The sequence below is a fragment of the Grus americana genome, chromosome 3, assembly GCF_028858705.1.
Source record: "Grus americana isolate bGruAme1 chromosome 3, bGruAme1.mat, whole genome shotgun sequence".
In the NCBI taxonomy this organism is placed as follows: domain Eukaryota; kingdom Metazoa; phylum Chordata; class Aves; order Gruiformes; family Gruidae; genus Grus; species Grus americana.
This window is the reverse complement of record NC_072854.1, coordinates 27,828,493-27,850,285: the sequence shown is the minus strand read 5'-3', so window position 1 is coordinate 27,850,285 and position 21,793 is coordinate 27,828,493. Positions and strand designations below refer to the sequence as shown.

At 41.4% G+C, this 21,793-nt stretch overlaps 1 protein-coding gene across 5 annotated transcripts in view; it reads left to right on the top strand.

The window, feature by feature from the left end:
* DST (dystonin) overlaps positions 1–21,793 on the top strand; it is a 311,102-nt gene that overhangs the window by 13,402 nt on the left and 275,907 nt on the right. For all 5 annotated transcript variants that reach the window (XM_054822953.1, XM_054822942.1, XM_054822944.1 and 2 more), the window contains exons 3-4: positions 2,989–3,177; positions 20,510–20,717. In XM_054822953.1, coding sequence (XP_054678928.1) covers positions 2,989–3,177; positions 20,510–20,717 — 397 coding nt within the window. The remainder of the gene's footprint in view (positions 1–2,988; positions 3,178–20,509; positions 20,718–21,793) is intronic.

Sequence of the window (21,793 nt, the reverse complement as noted above, 5' to 3'; positions counted from 1 at the left end):
GCATTGAGCACAGAAGTAGCAGCTCCCATACATTACATCACTTTTGACTCCTGTTTTCATTTTTGATTACCAAATTTTGAAATTTTCCAGATTTAGGTTTTTGCTCTGGCAAAGTCTCATTGCAGGAATGAGTAAGCATTTCTGGTTTTGGTCTGAGGACTCTGCCCTTGTAACATTATCTTTGTTGATATGGAATTAATTTTCCACCTGAAATCATGATCCTCTGCCTTTATCGCATTATAATCCTCCCCAGAGCAACCATTTGTGATACTGCAGGCAGATTATGACTTCAAGTGAAGAATAAGCTTCAGCAAACAGAAGCAGATGAGCTCTTAAAGAGATAAAGATCCCATTTTCTTGCTAGTAATAAACAGTAAAAGAGAAAAATACATAAAATACGAAGGAGAAGCACTGTCTATAAACAGACTTTTCTGGAAGTCACAAGTGATTTTTTTGTATCGAAACATAATAATCAGTAAACGTTGAAGTATTTTGAGGTGAAGTCACTCAGTGAGAGAGACCCACATAGTTAAATCCCTATTTGGCATGCATCTCTAAGCACTTTTAGAGCTGCTTAGCTTCTACCAAATTCTTCTGTTACATAAACATACTTTCCAAAAGAGTTTTATCCAGCTAATGAGGATGGGAGAGTGGTGAGGGAGCAGCTGCAGCGGAGGGTATATAACCAGGCTTCGGCCAGTAGCCATCATCTGTAAATGAATCACAATGCATTTAACATTTAGAAAATCTCTTCTGATTTCAGAACTCAGAACAGATTTGCTGGGTATTTTGGTCTCTTAAGGAATATTTTCTTTTACTATGGAATAATTCCTGATGCGCATTAACTTTTTTTGTAAAGAGAAAATTTCCAGAAGAAATAAGCTCTGTAATAGCAGGCTCCCTGTGTTGTATTTTTCCCTGTCATCCTGAATAGTCCTAGTATCACGTTGAATGAAACGTTCTAAGTATCTGTTAGCTGTTTCACAGTGTAGAAAGAAAATGGGGCATTAAGTTTTCCCATTGCACTAGTGTGGCAGAGTAACTCACAGATTTACATCTTTGAATGTTTAGAGATCTTCCTAAATCAGCGCAGGTCCGCTGGCTGCGCTGGCTTCCACTATGCTGCTTGTGTTGGTTGATTCGGACAGGGTCCTGCTTCCCCTAGGAGACAGGGAGTCAACGTCTGGCCCTAGCTGTAGTCTGAACAATTCTATTGCTTCAGTAGAATAGGAGGGATCATAAAAAAGGATTCAGGAGATTTTGGCCGTATCTTTCCATCCTATGTATTTCATAACCCTGATGCACCACATACATGAACCTCCCAGATGGACTAAGTAGAGCTGGGGTCTATTCCTGTTCCTCCCATCCAGTGTCCAGGAGTAGAAGGTTGCCACCTGCAAGTTACTTCAACTTTTTCACGTCATCTGTTGCATGCAATGTATATCTGTAGCAATCACTAGCATGTGTATGTGAATATATATATATGTATGTGTGTTTTGGCTATTTACGGAGCAGTTTTAAATAATGAAAATAGCTGTCTCTCCCAGGGTGCCTAGAACAGACTGCAGCCCCCTTCCCTTGCAGTCTCATGAACACTGGAGCAGTAAATCCAATTTGCACAGGGAGCCATACATTTGATTTTTGACTGCTTCCATTTATGAACATAACAACATTTTAGCGTAACTTTTCTATGCTGATTTCCTAATAAAAAAAAAAAAAACCAACAAAAAACCCGCAAAACAAAACACAAAATCCAAACCCAAAAGCTAAGGGAAGGGGGGAAAAAGAACAGCAGCTTTATATGGAAATGTATTGCTCCCACTAGTTGTCAGCTGGCAGTAACTCAGGATATTTAGATTCATAGCAGAGATTTCTGTGGTTTTAGCTAAAATCTCACCTTGCCGAAGTTTGATTCTTTATATGGACCAGCCATTTCTGAGTGCTGGGTTTGTCACATAAGGATTTCAGCAGAGATATTTTACTAGAAGGGAAAAGAAGGTAGAAAATTAGGAATTGTTGCATCTCTTCTTGGTTTTGAAAGGGAGTGTAGTTCTTAAACTGCAGACTGTCACTAAGGACAGACTTGGCTCACTTGTTCTGAAAGTTCATGTGACTAAGTGAATGAAATTCTTATTTACAACCTGGCCAAGTTTAATATCAACCAGCATTGTATTCAGTACAAATGACACATGGCAGGCTTTTGCATGCTCACGATGGTTGGCATAGAGAGGACACAGCGAAATGAGAGAATGCTCATTGTAAATCCTCTGCAGGTAGCAATACAGGGCTAGCATTATACGTGTGGCCATTAAAGGAATGAAATTCTGTAAGGCTGTGAGACATTATGGATGATGCTCAGAGGTTTTCACAGCAAGCCTCTAAAAAGCATTTGTGAAGGGCAGCTTTTCCTGAGTTTATTACTTTGGCCAAATATACATGTATTTCTCAGACGATAGCAAAAGACAGCACTCTGTCTCAATTATTTTATTCCAAACGGTAAGGTCTCCCCCCAAATCTAGCAGCATCAGAACTCTGAACAAGAACCGTTAGTCATAATTAAGTGTTGCCAGCTACCACTTTTTCTTCACTTTCATTCTCAGGAAAAAATGCACCTTTTCAGCTCACGCTCCCTAAAACAATTTCTCATGAGGCCAAGAATTAACCTGGAAAATTTTAATTATAAATTTTAAATTAGAACTTTTTAGTTATAAATAACTAAACGTATGAGCTTATAAAGAAAAGCATCAGGAGTTACTGCTACTAGCTGTGTCAATAATACGTATAATTGAGAAATATAAAACAAATGTGATACTAACAGCACCTGGCAACATCTCTTTACTGTTACATGCAGTACATATGGACGTTATATTAATTAAAATGAGCATGCTTGTACCTGAAGTCATTGTTAAGATCCTGTATAATTTTTCTGTTGTTACATGGGTCCATTCTGGGAGATGTCAAACACAATGATTGCTTTTTCTGTTACAGGGTTTTAGATCAAGTCCTCGTCATGCTAGAAGACGTGTAGCACCTCGCCTTGAGGAAACACAACCTCTAGTGGAAGCTCACCACTTAAGTGAGCAGGAAACTTCTGTAAGAAAAAGAAAAATCAAGAAAAGCAGCCGAGTTCAACCAGAATTTTATCATTCTGTTCAAGTTACCCCAACTCGAAAACCTGTAAGTATTCTGCCTGTAGGGATAAAGACCACTCAAAGTATATTATAGAGGCATGTAATATAATTCTAATTTGGAGACCATCCATATTCTGTTCCTCAATTTAAAAACTTCTTCAGTTCTCATGTTCAGTGAATATAGATATAAGTTTGTCGGACTGTATTTAATGTTGATCCATAACTCCAAAAAATCCAGTTCTGAAGAGGTTTTTTAGATTTTGATTTTTAATTAATATTCACTCTATAGTCAATATGCAAATAAGGCATCTCATTTGATAGTTTTATAGTGATATTACTTAAGATTTTTATAGCACACGTATGTGTTATTGAAATTCCTCAATTAGATTTATCAGAGATTCTATGTACTGAACCAAATTTATATTAAATCTCATTACTAGATACAATTTTGAGGTCTCTTCTGCTTTATACAGTATTTACAATCTTTCTGCTCAACAAAACTTGTATCAAGTCTTACCGTTCTTTGCGCCTCAGCTTGATCTACACGCAGTTCTTTTAATAGCGATAACCTACTTTTAGTGAGGAAACAGGACAATTCATTGAAACGCTTATACAATTCCTAATGTAAATGCAGTTGAAGATATATCCTGCAGACATAATGCATTTCTCTTTTTAATGAGAGCTCATTGCTTTGATACATTTGCTGACTAATCTATCTGTGCCAATGTTAAGGGGCTTGAGCTACTCCTATTAAGCCAGTATTATTAAAAAGCTAACTATTGAGCATACCCTAAAAAAGATTATCTCGAGGTTGCTCCAACCTAACTGAACCTTCCTAGATTTGTGTTAATTGATCACTGAGAATTATCAGTAAGCTCTGAAGTCGGTTTGAGAAAGAGCATTCCCTAGTGGAAGTACATTGCCTGATAGAGCAAGAATCTTTTGCAAAGAAAAGAAAGCCAGAGCTGCCAACAACTGCCAGAATTTTTACCTTTTAGCTGATACATTTCGTTTCTCTGCTTTCACTTCACTACTCCCCAATTTCCTCTGTTCTCTCATGCTTCTACTTATTACTAATTTTACTCTGCTGCTGTTCTTGTGGTTTAATTTGATCTGATGGATTCATCTTCTGCTCTTCTTAAAGGATCTGCTCTTCCTTTCTTCTCAACTGTCTCCCTTTCGCTCCCATCCTATCGTGATCTCTAGACTACTTTGTCTAACTCCGTTATTCTTACTAGGTCTCCAGCCTCTCACCAGGCTCTTCTCTGTTCATTACTTGCTTCTGGTCCTTGCTTTGTTGTCCTTCCTTCAACTCTTCCATCATCTCCTCTATTATTTTCCATTCCACTCCTGTTTTTCAATTCCCTTTTTACTTGATTGTTCTTATTTTTATCCATGGTAGGCCTATGCCAAGGGTAAGCTTGCCTGGAATTGCTGTGGCTATTACCAACTGCCACTGATGACCAACATGGGGGAAAAGAGCGTCAGTGGTGCTGAACTAAAGAGCTAAAACTGTGGAAACGGTGTAAGCAGCAAAACAGGCTTTGAAGAATGGATTAGTGAAGCTAAGAAAGCCCTGATATTCCCCAAAGTCAGTAACAGTTCAGGGACTTCAGGACCAGCAAAGGAAAAAAAGTATAAGAATAGAAAATGCACAGTGTTACTATATAACTTAACTTTCCTGTCGTTTCATGGGTCTATGCTGTGCCTGACAGCACCTACCACTGAAATAATAATAAATCCTAGATTTAGAGAAAACTTCTCTCAGTGCTGTCACCATTATGTCACTATCTTGAAATTGCTTTTGCAATATATCTTTTATGCACCGTTATATAGTTCTTTTGATAGCCTTTCGTTCTACAGCCTCAATCAACTGACATTTCTACAAAAAAAGAATATATCATTATCTTTATTAGACTATGATCCAGAAAACATAAGTCACCAGTTTCATTTCTCATGGACATCATAAGTTACTCTGAATGTATTATTAACGCCATGGTGACAGGGTGAGTAAGGTTCATGCCATGACAAATCACTGCATCGTTGTGAAGTTCCACACAGTCACATTGTCGTCCATCCCGCAGTTTGTCGCAGCTTTGTTCCGCTTAGTCTCAATGTCTCGAAGATGAGACTTTTGGCCTTTATCGTTGTACAGTTTTACATGATTCAGTGCCAGAAATGCTCTTGTTGGTCTGCATAATTTCTTTCCATTATTTTTTCCTGTTATTCCTAGCTCTGCCCACTTGAACCACTTGAAATAAATCATCTGTTGTCTTGATGTTTACACTATGGAAACATTTGTAGGCAGCTATGGCCATATCCTGCTTAGTCATCACTTGAAGAAAAAATGATGTATGATGTCTGCTAACGAGAAGACAATTTCTCCTCATAAAACTGTTCTCCTCCTGATCATTTTTGTTGTTGTTTTCCTATTCATGCTTTTTTGTCCATTTTCTGACAAGAGAGAATGGTATTTCCGAAGTAACTATAAAATAGCCTTACGGAAAGATTTTTCTTTGCTCCAGGAAATTTTTGAGCAATTAGTCCTAAAATATGTTAGCCTGTTTTGTTGCTGTATTAAGATATATGCTTAAAGACTTTTCAGATATTTCATTAAAAGTTTTGTTGGATGTTTAGATGCTAGGCTTTCTTATTCCTGCTAATTTAGACTATGTTGTATTTGGTTGGTTTTGTTGTGTCTAAATCTTGTTTTGCAGTTTCCTAGCCATGGCTATAATTATCTGAATTTGCTTGGATTATTTCTCACTTCCTGCATAGCAATCTCACATCTTTCCAGTATTGTCCCTGATCTTGGCAGAACTAAATTAGGTTTAATTGCATGTATGGTAGTAATTCTGCTGAAGACAATAATCGCTCCCCTTGAAAAGATACATGAGCAGATGTTTGCAGAAATAGAACATTAGTTTTCTTGGAATTTTTTTTTTAACACCTTCCACGTCATTAATGAAGATATTAAATACATTTAGTCCTAACACTAGTCCTTACCAGACAGAGTTCATACCCATTTTCACTTAGTTTTATTCATCTTACTGCAGTGCAACATCAACATAATGGTGTGTAGCTTACCCCTTTGATGGCACGTTGTTAAATCTTGTGCCCCATAGGTCAGCCGCTCATTGGTAGCTGTATTATTTGTGCTGACATTCTCCATAGGTGACAGTTTTACATCAGCTTCACACCGAGGGGAGTACAGATACCTATTACCGAAGCATGCTTTGAATTTTTGAACACAATGGAGAACTCTTGACAAGAAACAGGACCATGTTCTTTAAATTAGCATGACTTCATGCAAGTCAAAGGAGTGTTACATCTCATTCCTTTCAAGACCTTATTCTGTATGGATAGTTAAATTTTTTGAAGGTGTGGAAGGATGCACAGAAAGTCTCCTGTTGTGAGCTCGCTGTTGTCTAGAGATACTTCTCCAGGGCAAATATTAGACTGTTAAAATCTTTGGGTTTTATTACAAGCATTTGCAAATATTGTGTGTATTTTAGATAATGGTTGGCTCTGAAGCAAAAGTATGTAACTCTGCAAATTATTAACAGGGTTTTTACCTGTGCTGGTTTGGAACCAAAAAATGGCCTTGAGTTTGTGTAAACAGATCTGGGTCCTGAGCTGTGGGGTCAGTTAGACATACAGTTCTGCCAAATTCTAATTTGTACTGTATGTCTAAGTACATAGTTGAAAAGAGATGCTGTCAAAGCAGCATCTTTTGATATCTCCATTGTTAAACAGTTTGAAGGGCTCCTAAATTGCCTGACTCATGAAGCCACCAAGGATTATTTAAGATCATGAGCTGTAGTACCAAAATTTGCACTTGCATTTGTCATAACATGATCACTGTAAGACATGCGGCAGATGAGACTATAGAAACTGGAGCATAAATAAACCTGGTGCCTTCACTTTCAGATGTGAAATCCTGTTTCTACTCAAAGGCCTTGTACTTTACACATCCAAACTTACCGGTCTGTTTTGTCCCAGTGCTGTAGTGACAGTAGATATTGAGGTGATTATCTACTGAATAGTGTTAAGATGTATCTCTGAAGTAACCTACAAAGAATAAACTGACAAATAATGATAATTCAGGATGATCTCAGAAGGATTGCTGCTCGTAGGTATCCCTCAGTGTCTCCTAATAAACCTGTTACTAATTATTTAAAGACTGCCATTTGCTGAAGCAATTTAGCTGCTTAGGGGTGGGTGCTTATTCTGGTGTTATTTACTCATTTTCCAATACCATGATGTACTTTACATGATATTTGAATGACCTGATACAGATGACATGCAAAAATTACTCATCACCCAGCACAAGACTTGGTTAATTCCAAGCATTAGCTATTTAATCTATAGATTGCATTCACAGCTTCTTTCTTTTGGAGACATCTGCTTGTGTTGGATTGTGTCTCCTGTGAATCACATTTAGAAGCAAATATGGCAAAACATTATCGTATCATTTTTCACTTTCAGCATTTTTATTAACATTGTATTAATGTTCTCAAAACATATGACTCCGCATGCACGTGTGCATACGTACACACACACGTGCGCGCATCCTCTCTCAGGGTAACCTCAGCACAGCCACGATGAAGAAATGCAGGGAACATGTGAATGAATATAAAAAGGGAAACAAGGACTGCATTTTTTGCTTTATGACCTAATGGATATTGATGGAGATTTTGAGAAGCACCTGAGAGTTTATTAGGTCATTGATTTGTAAAGTTTTTAACAAGATTTAAGCATCTAGCCATCTTAAACATTTAAAAAAAATACCTCAAGGAACCCATTTTAGGTGTGTAGGATCTTTGCAAATACGACTACAAATGCTAAATCCAGTCATCTTTGAAATAAGCAGAAAGCCTTCAGTGGCCATTAGGTTGACTTCATTGGTACCTCTTCTCTTTGCAAACATACACACGCCTACCAAAAGACTGTTTACATCTCTTTCTTGGAGTGCTGTGTTTTATCGCTTTTCTTTTACAGCAAGTAACTCCTCACTGACAGATTCTTCATAAACAGTTTTGCACAAAGACTTCATTTTCCCGCTGTCCTGCTAGCTTCTGTGACCTCCTCCCTTGCTGCCTGCTCCTGATTTCCTCTTGGCTGCTTTTCCCTCCCCACCCTGCAGCTCATCTATTGCATTGTGGCGTTTCTTCCACTCCTTTTGCCCAGCTCCTGGGCAGTTTTGATTTTTGAAGGGATTTCTTAAAGGTGTATTCCCAGGAGTTTCTCTAGGTCAGGGATGTGATGTCTTTACGACTTTAAAACTACTTTTTGTTAAAACACAATGGTAACGTGCTAAGAATTATATCTGAGATTTAAAATTATTGTTGAGTGATTTTTTTTTCTATGGATGCATTGTTACAGCTATTAAGCACAGTGCAAAAGAAACAGTTAATTGCAATGGTGCTAAAAATTATTGACACATATATGTAAAAATACATAGAAATAAGCATAGCAGTAACAGTACAAATCCACATTTAGAGCACTTTAACTGACTTTTCACTGCTAGCTCTTATTCGGAAAATTAAGGTCATTTGAATCAATTGTCCCTGTGGCATGATCACGCCTGCATGTATTTACTTAGATTTACACTTGTGTGGTTGCAAATCACATCAAATCTATGTTATTTTTCTATCCACTGTTTCAAAACATCCTACACTTGTGGGCAAAGCCCTCTAATATAACAGGTTTTGTCTTGATAGCTAAGCTGATTCCATACAATTTTTGTCTGTATCAATTTTCATTCCCAGGGCAAATGCTTATTTACTGAAAATGGGATGAGAGCTTAAAGCAGCCCAGCTCTCTGTTTGATCTAAAGTGTTGAGAGGGTCAAAGTGCACCATCAGCATAAAGCTAAGACAGCAATCTTTGTTGTAGGATGCAACTTTGACTTCTATTCTCTTTTACAAGCTCAGAAAAAAGAAAGCAGCATAGCTAGTCGGGGGGGGGGAAGCAAGCGGCATAGCCAATTACGTTCTTTTTGATGTAAAAATAGTGCTTACTATCAAATAAACACCTTTGACATCACTTGCCAGTATGGTGGTTTGCCGCTTCTAAACTGTGGATTACATTTTTGTTGAGATTGCAATAGCTTCGTGATAAACCTGACTTTGCATCATATTGGTCCTTGGAGCTGAAACTAACTTGCTACTAAATTAGAAGTGAATGAGAGAAAATATTCTTTAATTGTTGTATCAAAGAAATAGAGCTGTAAAAGTCTGGCTTGAAAAATGTTTAATACTTTAATTTTTTTTGGTCACTGAAATTTTGCCATGATTTGTATCAACTGGGATTTTGTGTTCATTGATAAAATTATACTACATGTATGCAGCATAGCCTCACTGAGAAATTAAATTTTTAACTGTTCAGAATTTTCTTTTTTAAAATCCCAGTGTCCTTCCTTAAGAGATAGTAATATAAACCCAAGCTGCTAAAATGTTCTAGTGGTCTTAATTGTATGAAACAACATTTCACATAAGTAATCATAAATAGCAAATTCTGTACCGTAGCTGAAGGCAGGTTAAAAAAAAAAATAAACTAATCAGCTCTGATTTTGTTATGGTCGTGGTGTTTGCACAACTTAAAATGACCTGTAATTGTCTCATAGATGTGTAGTAATTATAGAGTCTAAATGCAGATGTTTCCTTTTCCTTTGCTGCCAGAGGAGTCACTCTTCAGAGTTGTATTGTGTAGCATCCTACTGTGGCACATAAACAGTACATCTTTATATAGCAAGGGACTCCCTTACCCATTTGTATTTATATATAACACTGCACATGGGTATTATGTTAAAATAATAGTTTGGCAAAGGCAAGTATTCAAACGTTAGAAGTGCTGGAATTAAGGTTACATGTGCAGCTTTAATTCAATTATGCTTCTGCATTGTCATATAGACTTTCATCGTATGATGGCATACTGTTTTTTCACAGGATGTACTCTGTAGGATGGAAGTGCTCTTAGGATGACTCTTACGTGTAGGAGTTCTGCTGCAGAAGTTGTAGAGTTTGTAAATGAATAAAACAGGAGATTGCAGGAAGAGAGAGGATCTCTTATTTCTTTAAAAAGCAGTGAGTGCTGCCTTGGAGATTGAAGGGTGGGCACAAGGTCACTGTGAACGTGCTGAACAATTGGCTTTAAACATTTTTTATCTTCCATTTTCTAAGTGCCTGACTCAAAGCATGTAGTTGACTTTATAAAAGCTCTCAAGCTGCCATTCACCACTGAACTCTGTGCGCGTTGTGGTCCGCGTATGACTGATAGGTAATTCTAATAACTCTTAAAAATCAGATCCCTGGCATCTCAATATGACCTAGGTATCAAAATTGACCGCCTGGTTTCAGTTTGCATCCTGTGTAATGGGAAAGATCATTAGCATTCGTGAAGCAGTCAGATGCTCCTGCGCCACAAAACAGTCTGTGAAATAATAATTTCTTCTTCACACCAGAATTTGAATAGCATGAAACAAGTTAAGTTTTGGGGCTGCCCACTGAACAGAGGATGAAAAAACAAAATACTGAACAGCTGTTTATGGAGTTACTATCACCCAACATTTGCAGTAAATAAGAGCAAGACACTGGGGATGTAATAGTATACAATCACACCATTATGACTGCATCATGATGTACAAATGAACAGGCTTAACTAAGGTTGCATAGTGAACCTTGAATCTGGGACTGGTAACATTTGGTAACATTTTAGTGCTTGACTTTGCAACCTTAAGAAAAGCATTTTAACAAGAACTTTGTGCTTAATTTCATACTGTTGTTAAAAAAGTAAACTTAAAAACTTGTGCGGCTCATCAGCAGGTTTTGACACTTGAACTACAACACAGAAAATTCTGCTATGGGATTTCAAGGAGAGACTGACAATATTCGTATTCCTCCATATGAAACAGTATCACAGGGGGAGAAGTATTTTCTTCTAGAGGAACTCTCAGATACTTGCTAATGGCCGGAGTTGGGGTGAAATTTCCATTTCCTACCAAGCTCCTGAGGCAGATGTGCTTTCCTGTGCTGGTTCTTCCCGAGCGTGGCTCCTCCAGCCTGCTCCTGACCTGCCTCTGCCGCGCCGCTGGCTCCTTCCTCACCACCTAGTCCTCGCTCCTCTGCTGACCTCAGCCCTTCTCTTCTTGCTTCGTCAGTCCTTGTATCACCCCTCCATGTCACACCCCTTGCACAGCCCTTCCCAGGCTCACCTGGACAGTCACCTTGGTACTCTGAGGCACTTGTTCAAACAGTCTCTTTGATTTCTGCGTCTCCCAGTGGCCTCTGGTTACATACCCCTTGCGTACCTTCCTTGGCTCTTGTGTCTCCCCTTGGAGACCTCTTCCTCCCACACAGTTCCTACCCTCCCTGTTCATCGCCTTTTGCTGAGGCAATACCTGTTTCATGCCAACATGTCAGATCCTTGGCTCTCCCCTGATCCGCTCTCTCCAACATTGACGGTTACTGGTCCCAGTTGTCATCTCACAGGTCCATTTCTCCTCTAGTCTTTATCCGTGGAGTCTGCTGCTCCCTTGAACACTTTATAGCTGGTCTCTGTGTTTGTCCCTCAGGCTGTCAGTCCCAGTGTATTTCTCCATCCCTTTCCTCCAATGCGCTGGTTCCGGTGTTTGTCCTCTCTACATTTAGATCGTACGGCTTCTTCCTCTTGCTGGCTAAGCACGGCCGAGCGAGTCACGGAGAGCACAAAAGAAACGGTCTCCTGCCTGTCAGGTCTGGTGCCTGCCCTCCTCTGTTCTCCATGCCTCTTGCCTGCGCTGCCATCAGCCCGCAACCACAGTGGGTAACCATTAGACAGAAAGATTAGTTTTGCTTCTGTATCTCCAAGCTGGAAGGATCCTGCTCAGCTCCTTGGTGGGGACAGTAGGTGTCCTGAGAGCGGAGGTAAGAGCTGCGAGGGTGGAATTTGCTTGGTCGGTCGGTGATGGTGGGGTATTGTTGCAACAGCTGTAAGACCTCTGAGAGTTTTGAGAGGCTTTGTTTAGTGGGTGCCAATCTGAAGAAATTTTTGTTGATACATTGAAGACATTTTAGTTGATAAATTCAAACATGGCCTTGTTACCAAAAAAAAGGAGAAAAAAAAAAGTGGTAAAATCACATTGGTAGTCACCTGGGCCCTAGGAGTAGTTAAATCAAACTATTTCACTTTGCAAAGGACTACTAGCAGATGAGAAGAGATTAAAAGAAGTTGACTTGCTCAACAAAACCAAAAAAGGCTGAGAGGAGGTACAAAGCAAGCTATGAATGCACCAGGGAAGCAAAAAAGGCATTTAAGGAAATGAACACTGTTGTCACAAAACCCAAAAGACCAGGAATAAGTTTCAGGTGGCAACTAGAGGAAGATTGCTTGGAGTCAAGGCAGCAGTAGGTTCTGGAGAGCTTTCTCATCAGAGCAGTGAGATCAAACCCAAACTTCAAAAGCTTTACTTTATACTCCCTGATGCCAGGGATGGCAGATGATATTTATATTTCAAAGACTTACCACTCTGACAAATGTAGACAGATTTTTAACAAAGATGGCAAAAGGCCTATGTCTAGTTTAAAAGATATTCATATTTGAAGTATCCATCCCAAAGCCTAGAGTTTTCTCAAAAGACATCTCTGGGGTATCTTTTTAGTGTTGGCAAGTAACTACTGGATATTTTCATCATCTTGCTCTCAGGCTTCTCAGTCAGCCTTTAATCAAAAATTTTCAAGAAAATTCAACCTTGGGCAGGGAATACTTTCAACCAAACATAAGATAAGGCAACTTAAAATTGATTTTGTAAGAGAAAACAATCTGATAACTTAATTATTAACAGTATTACTAGTGTTGTGTAATTATAAGAACCTGTACTTTCAAACAGTTAAAGTCTTGAAACTTTGTTCTAAAACATTGGATTGAAACAGTTTGAAAAGAACAAATGAATGTTTAATTCTATAAGGAGGGAAAGTTATAAGTCAGGAATGTTAACAGTTGTTACTAAAAGCAGAATATCAATACCACTGTTTTTGATTTTCATTCTGTCATTTAAAAAAATTCTTCTAAGTCCTCCTTTTATTTTTTCTTGAAAACAATCTGTGCCCATCAGAGATTCAAAAGCTACTTAGAACTTTAAATTGCTCTTTGCTGTCCAGAGTGTTTGATACTCTGATATGCCTTTTATGGCAAGAGTAATTTGGTTTGCTATTAAAGTGTATATATATATATATATATAAAATACAGTCTACAATGAGAAGTTTAGAAGGCCGAGGAAAGTATTTGAAGCTAGATGGTTTCTTATTCCAGACTTCCTCTGTTACATGGTTGGCCTTGTAGGTGTAGTAAGCAGATAAAACTCTGTGTGCCTTCTTTAAACCTTAGTTGTTCTGTCATGTCATTCTCTTTTGTGTCTGGCAGACTGGGGGGATCTGGATGGATGCAAGATAGCTGCAAATATAAATCAATACAAAATGTATTTTTAGGTAATGCAACAGTTATATACAGCAGTCATCTACAGTATACGCATTTCTTTTACAGAAATAATTCATGATTTTGAGACCATGAAATCCTGATATTTTAGGTATTAATATCTATGAAGCATTAATTTTGAAACAAGATAATGATAATTATAATGGCAGTAGCACTTATATCTTGCTGAAGGTTTTAGCATAAAACTCATTTAAAATACCTATTCCACATGCCGTAGCTTCCCAGATTCTCAGAGCTCAAAATATTATCTTTCCATCTGCAAAACCTTCAGTACCTTCCTGTCGGTTTCTATAATACAGGTAAGCTATTTCCAGATTAAATCCTGCAACTCTTATTGAAAAACTAAATAGAGAAAATAGGTGAGGAATGGATTAAGCATGTTATAGATCAGGGCTGTCATGCTGATGATGTTATTAATTTTCAAGTGACATTAAAAAAGAATCTACATTTTTGTTAGCACAGTTTTACTGAGCAGCTTTTCAAGAGAATTGATGGCTTTGGCACAACATGGCTAGTTTAAGCTGAATGTTCTTTGGCTCCACTTCTATACAGGTCTTGGTTACACTGAATGAAGTATGCCTTGCTTTTCAATGTATTAATTTGAAAATGAAAAAACAATGAGCAGGTTTTCCTTGCACAGCAACATACTTTAAATGCCTGATTTTTCTCTCGTGATGGCTGTCTTCCTTGATGGAAGTTGCTGAGATCTGTAGAGATTGTCTTGACAGTATCTGATCCCTCAGCTCACCTCAAAGTTAACAGGGACTTACAAATGTGGAGCATCTCTCAACTTTCTGCTCCTGAAAGAGATCACCGATACATGAAGTAAATAAAACAGAAACTCTGCTTGTTGTAGCGTAATATTCACTAATTTCTATTTTTTACCTCCTAGAAGATGGTACACTTCAGACCAATAAATACTTGAAATTTGGTGTATCATCTCTGCAGAATTGGTACACGAGCTGTACTGTGGTTTCTGTTGCCTCCATTACACACGTCTCATCCAGGGACTACTTCAACATTTTACCCAATTACTACTTAAAGCAGAATGTATAAACAGTCATCAGGGCAGGGATCAGAACCCAGCACCTCCTTCTCCCCGCAGAGCGCCTTGTGTGCTCTGACACAGAGCACTATGCTCCCTCTTCCTCAATCCACACCTAGAAATCTTGAACTCTTTTTTTAACTTCTACCACTTCCACAACCAGGATGTTGTTGCAAAATAGTCTCCGGAACAGCTGCTTCACTTCTTTTATGGTTCAAAAGAAACTAGTGCTCTCTGCTCATATGAAAGGATGACCAAGGACCAATTTCAGGAGGTTTGGGAGTGTCTTGTGTCCCTGAAAATGAGATGCTGCATCATTGTGGGTGACCAGGTTCTTCTGACTGCTTAGTTCCTACCAAAGACTCAGTTCTGCATCACGTCAGTTTTAGATGCGTAAGTAGATGGTTAATCAGATGTTACAAAACTGTATTGCAATGTCCAACTACATACGCGGATCTAGTCTTTTATCCATTTTGAATTTCACATCCTCAAATAACCTATTTCTTTCATGAAACTTGTCTCTGTAAGGTTATTTTCAAAGTGGGGGAATGGTAGAGATTGACCTACTAGCATCCAGAAAAGATCCCATCTCCTTTTGAGATGCTATGAAAGCATCAGAATTTCCTTGTATAAGTACAATCACAGGCTCAAAAAATGCATGTGACAGAATAAACACTGAATGCTTATTTCCATCTTCTCCTGCCTTTAGAAAAAAAGAACGTAAATTCTCTCTGCAAACCAATAATTTGTCTTGATGTTTGAAAAGCCTAACTGTTTGCAAAGGTAGTTTAACACAGAGTCAGACCCTTGATGCTCAGGAGTTTCAGATTTAGTGTATTTGCCTTCCAGCTTTCTGCTTATTGCTTTGTAAGACTAAATACAAACCCAGAAACTCTGTAGTTATGTTTGTGTATCCTGGTAATGTAGGCACTTTCAAGTATGGACGTCCTCTTAAATGACTGACACAGAACCAGAGAAAAATATTAATTTAATATGGCTGCATCTCCACTGGTGGATTTTTTTTTAAGCTTAGCATAGTTGGTTTTACATTGCCCTTGTTTGTACTTTCATTCGTGTGTCTGTTTTGAATTTTGATCATTTCTGACAACATGCAGTCCCAAGGGACTCGCATACCCAGATTACATACATTGGATGTTTTGTATTCTGCATTGCATTACCATCTAATCAGGTTAAAGTGGTGAAGATTTACTAATGGGAACATTTAGTTGCCCTAGATTTTGTCTTAAATTTATTAAGTTATTTTACTTTACAAGTTGATCCACTTTAATATCATTCAATCTGGGATGTTAAAGACAAAAATAGCCTGTTACATTCAACTGATATTCTAAATTTGGAGGAATTTTGTTGAAACACACTCAGTAAAACCATCATTCAAACACTTCATTTCTGTTGATATTTATCCATTACCCACAATAAACAAAATGAAAGAAAAGGAAATGTATTCCAGGAATTCTGAGATAGTTTAGTATAAGTGAAATATAAGTAACTTACAACTAAACTGAAAATTAAATTTCGGTCAATGTTGACCTATAATTCCCAACAGCTTCCAAAAACCAGCATGAAAGGACTCACTGCAGTGGAAAGTTTTCTCAAAGATAAGATGTGAAAGTACAAGATATGTGATTGGAATTCAGTTGGCCAGCACAATCTCTGATGTGTCATAAAGTTGGGGAAATTTTGCAATATGACGATAATTCGGTATCAGCCTCTGGGCAGCTTTTGCCAGCTGGATTGCTTGACTGAGCTTAAAACCTGACCTCTGCTAATGCTTCCGCCTCAAGGAATGACAGTGCAAAACCCACTGGTGTTCTTGAGGGTATCAGATCCTATTTAGGGACGGCTTATCTGATATCTGGTGTCGTGTGTTACCTTATACTATTTTCCACCTAATTTCCACCTGATCTTCTGCAGTGCCTCACCTATGACAAACAGTCCTTCTTTCCCTCCTCAAAGGAAATGATACTATGGTACTTTGCCAAATCCCTCTTCCAAGAAGTATACTAAATACTTCTTTGAAATCATCCCCATTACCAGCTCGCTTTTATAGCACAGTAGCAAGCCCGACTCTTGGGCGGCTGCTGCAAATCACCTGATTACAGAGAAAACCCTAGACACTGGCAGAAATGAGTTTTGCTCTCCTAAATGCGTGTCCTGAGCACTTTGCCTCCCGAGACACAGCGGCGAGGACTCTGTGCAGTTTGCACCCCCCTGTGGTACTGACAGTGAACGATGCATTAAGTTTAATCCTGTATTTTGAATGCAGAAAAAACTCTTCTTAGATTTGCTTATGTATGACCAACAGGCTTCAATGCTCAAGCTGTAATGTGCATAACTGCTATGCAAATTCAACAGTTCCCCACTGATTGACAATAGAGGCTACAGATAAGTCTTTAGGCTAACGACCAGGAGGAATGCATAATCGGAGGTATAGAATAAGCAGCTATAGCATCTAGGCTGTGACCTTACAGGCCTCCAAGCTAAGAAGGGTCAAGTGCTGACCCTCGCTAAGTCCCAGAGTAGGCTAAGTAAGGATATATCTGGTCAATGTTATAGTGAATATAAAAGACGCTGCACTCACATAACCCCAAAAAGTGGTGTGTATTATTGACAGTTACATTTTTCACTTGCATACAGCAATGTAGTTTATAGAAAAATAACAGAAGTGCCTTACATATTTTGATTTTAACAGAATATAACCCATTTTTTTTTCCCACATGCTGTCTTAATTGGCCAGGAACCTTTTTCAGGATAGTACAGATCATAGGATCATAGAATGGTTCGTGTTGGAAGGGACCTCAAAGATCACCTAGTTCCAACCCCCCTGCCATGGGCAGGGACACCCTCCACTAGACAAGGTTACCCAAAGCCCCATCCAGCCTGGCCTTGAACACCGCCAGGGAGGGGGCATCCACAACCTCTCTGGACAACCTGTTCCAGTGCCTCACCACCCTCACAGTGAAAAATTTCTTCCTAATATCTAATCTAAATCTACCCTCCTCCAGCTTAAAGCCATTACCCCTCATCCTATCACTATGTGCCCCTGTGAAAAGATGTTCTGCATTATTTTGTAATTTTAAACCAGTTAATATGTTGCTGTAATAATGGAATGCTTATTTGGGACTTATAGCTATGGCATGGAAAACATGTTTGCTAGAAACAAACAATCCAGTGGGATGAGTGGTAAGCATGTTGCACATTTGCTAGATTTTGCTATTATGAAAAATTCCTTTCCGAGCTTCCTATCTTGTTCTGAAAATGAGATAACATGTTTCCTGAAGAGTTAGTAAGCTAAAGTGGGTTTTGTTCATTCATTTTGCTAATGCTAGTGCATTAAGTAAGGTAGAACAATAACTTAAAAGAGGATAGCTAGTTGTAATACACGTAGGTGCCAAAGATTGCTCTACCATTGCCTGTTCAGTTTGATTTCTCAAAAATACGGAAGTGGGTTCTTCTCACATATCTTATCTTCCAGCACTGTAGCACAGCTGGCCAGAAGGACAGTCTCCTTTTTCCTAAAATTGACATCTCAATAGAGAGCATGGAGAATGTGTTCAGTGGTGTATATGGAATGCTCACTCAACAGTGCTTTTGGTTCCTAAGGGCAGGAGGAACTCTAGAAGGAGTTGTTGTTATAAAAAATAAGAATGAGCTATTAAGACCTCTTGAGAAAAGGAAATCCTACTGGATAAAAATTATAGCATACTTTCAAAGATAAATCTGAGAGTTGAGAGATCTTTTCTTCAAAGCTTCAATAACAACTGCTATTGTACTTTGTCCTTGCATATTCCAAACTGCTACGTAAATATTAACAAATTATCACTATAGGACCCTCACAACACTGTGTCTAGGCTATTTCTAATTTTCACATTACAAACTAGAGAAGGCGGCGGTGAAGAAATTGAAAGGCAAAATCTGTCTCCATAGGTGTGTGCGATCCAAAGATACTGAGAGTTGCTGAGCAGCCAATAGAAGATACAGGCCTGAAGCAGGATGTTCAGTGCTGGGATTAAAGGGAACACTTTCTCTTTTACAGCAAAATCTGGAGCTAAGGGCAGGCCACAAGAAACCTAATCCCTGACTAAGCACATCAGGGGCCCTGTTCGCCCCACCCGGTACAGCAAAGCACCCGTCGTGCTCTGCAGCAAGCTGGGCACTTCCAGCTCCCATCAGGCGGACACCTGGCTGTGACCGTCCTGCTTTCTGAAATTCTACAGACAGTTTTAGCCTATTATATAAACTAGCAGCAAAATATTCCCGGCACTAGAAATAATTATGAAGACAATCAAATCTGGGATCAGACATCTCATGTTTCTGGTTTTTCTGTGCTTACCTCTTGATCTCTCCACATCACAACACAGGGAACAAGAATTCAGTTAATTGGTTTTGTGAATTCATTCCCTTCCTCTCTCCCCTTTTGAAATTTACCGTGAAGTAGCAAAGAAGGAGAAAAGAGGATTGGGATAGAAGTGAAGGAGGTCAGGAGGTGCAGGTTTTGTATTTTAAAACAGGCAAAATACCCCCTGACGTAATAATAATGATTCACTTGTCCACCTCATGAGAATTGACAGTAAGAAGGCTCAGACAGCAACAATTAATTTTATCAGATCTCAGTCACAGTATAAATTTCTACTGTAAGTACAGGTACATTTTAAGCCCCTCAACAAAACCCCAAAACAGCAAAGGGGGCTACAAGACAAGCCTAAAATAATAGCTGGTTTAGTATCAAAAAAATCTGGAATCTAGATGGGCTGAATAAGGGCTATCTCTGCACAACAAAGTATACTACATCTCTCCAAGCTGAGCCTAGCATACCCCTAAAAATTAACATCATACCTGGACCAGCGTCACGTTACACTTTTAAAAGACTGTCACGGTAGCTCCCACATGAAATCACAAATAAAACCCATCGTTTTCTAGGCAGGTGCCCTGGAGAAACCACAAGTCTCTCTGATCAGAAAATGCAGAGGAAGAGAAATAGCATCTTCCCCCCCCCACAAGTGCCCTGATAACCTGTGTAGAACGTTGCATCCTAAATTCTCAACTCGGCGTTGAAATGATATCGTTCAGACATCTCCGTTCCCCACTGCACCCTGAACAGGGACGGCAGAAATGGCAGCAGCCCTATCCCTGCACTGCATCACTGCTTATTTACGCTTCTGGGTGCGCTCTTTTTTGGGTAGCTGGGAAGTCTGAACGTGGATACAGTCTGTAAGCCGAGATCAGCCGTTTGTTTGCCGAAGCCATTTGGCAAAAATTTCTGCTCCGAGAAATCCTATTTCCTCCTGCCCTCCAGCCCGGCTGTTCCCGGGAAAGCGGGGCAGGAAGAGGGGCCCGGCGGGGCGGTAACAAAGAGCCCGGCGTGGGCAGCCTGCGGGCGTGGGTCTTTCCCAGAGGCGGATTTACTGGAACGATTTCACCAGCAGCTCGGTGATGGCAAATCTTTCCCTTGTCCTGGCGGGGGAGCCAAACCCTATCGATTTGTAGCCCGGAAGGTTTTTTTTTTTTCGGTTGTTGTTGCTGCTGCTGGGTTTATTGTTGGAGAAGTGGGAGGCTCATTTGCGAGCCGGTTGCCCAGCCGCAGGCCACGGCTCTGCCCATACATCCCTCCAAATGCATTCCCACTAACGACCGGATATTTTTTGGAGGATCACCCTCGGCACACGCACCCCTCTTTTCTCCCTAAATTCACGGCAATGGTGAGCGGCGGCGTTCCTCTCCCCTACCCTTCTTTTCCCGTGAGATGCTTTTCCACGCCACGCGGGGCGGGTACTCGCCGGTGCTACCGGAGGCCCCGCGTCCCGAGCCGCTCCCCACGCACCCTGTCTGTCTCCCCGTACAGAGCTCCGGCAACGCGTCCTACCGATGCTCCATGTCGTCCTCCGCCGATTTCTCCGACGAGGAGGACTTCAGCCAGAGGTCGGGGACGGTGTCGCCGGCGCCGGGGGACACGCTGCCCTGGAACCTGCCCAAACACGAGCGGTCCAAGCGGAAGATCCAGGGCGGCTCCGTGCTGGACCCCGCCGAGAGGGCCGTGCTGCGCATCGCCGGTAAGGCGCGGCTGGGGGCTGTGAGGAGTGGGCGGCTGGGGGGCAGAGGGACCCCCGTCCCTTGGCTGGTTGAACGCGGCCCCTCCGGGTGGTGACTAAGCTTTTTGGCCGCGTTTTCCGGCTGGGTGAATTGATGCGTGTGGGAAAGCGAGCCGAAATACGCGCAGGTGCGCCCATTAAACTTTCATGCGAAAACGCATTAGCGGCACGGGGGCTGCAGCAGCGGCGTTTGCCATTTCAGCTGGTGCCGACGTTTGGGCCGGGAGGCCGAGGGAGCATCCCCCCCTTCCCTGGCTGGAAGCGGCGTTGGGCCGCCCTAAGTGCGGGGAGAGGCCGGGGTGGAAGCGGCCGGTGCCGCTCCGCGGGGTGCGGTGCCGGTCTTTGTCCGTGCTGGGCTGGGGCTGCGCTCGGGGGGGGCCGGGACGGAGCCGCCCGTTGTGTCGGGTGAGCAGGCGGGCGCTGGTCCGCGGCCCGGCGGTAAATGATGTCGAAAATAGGGCGGAGGTCTGCTGCTCCCTGGCGAAAGCTGGAAGCCGCCTGTAAATGAATTATAGGAAGATGCGGCGGTGCTCCCCGGGGACACCGCTGATCCCCGCTCCCTGCTTTTTCTTGTGGGCGCCTCCGGGAACACGATTTCCCAGGGTAGCGCATCTTAACGGTGCTACCGGGGGTAGCGGAGGACGCAGGAACAGAGGGTGCTCTGCGAAGCCAGGCTCTCGCCAGCCGCTGAATGCAGCCGCAGGGGGGGGTTGCGGAGCCGAGCCGGCCCGGTCCGGCCGTCCGCGGAGCTCGCCGCCGCCCAGAGGAGGGGGGCGGGGGCCCGGCGCCGCGCCCCGCCGGGCTGGGGCCGGGGCAGGAGGGACCGCTCGGGGGTGGGCCCGGCGCCCGGGGTCAGGGCCGGGAGGCGGTAGCGGCCCGCGGGGCGCAGGCGCGGTGGGGACGCGGCCGAGGGTGGGTGAGCGGCGGTGACACCTGCGGCGGGGCCGGGGCCGCGCCTGCCCCGCCCCACTCCGCTGCCGGCGTAGCGGGGCGTCCCGCACCGGCCAGTTGTCAGCGGCGGGGGCTGCCCATGGGGC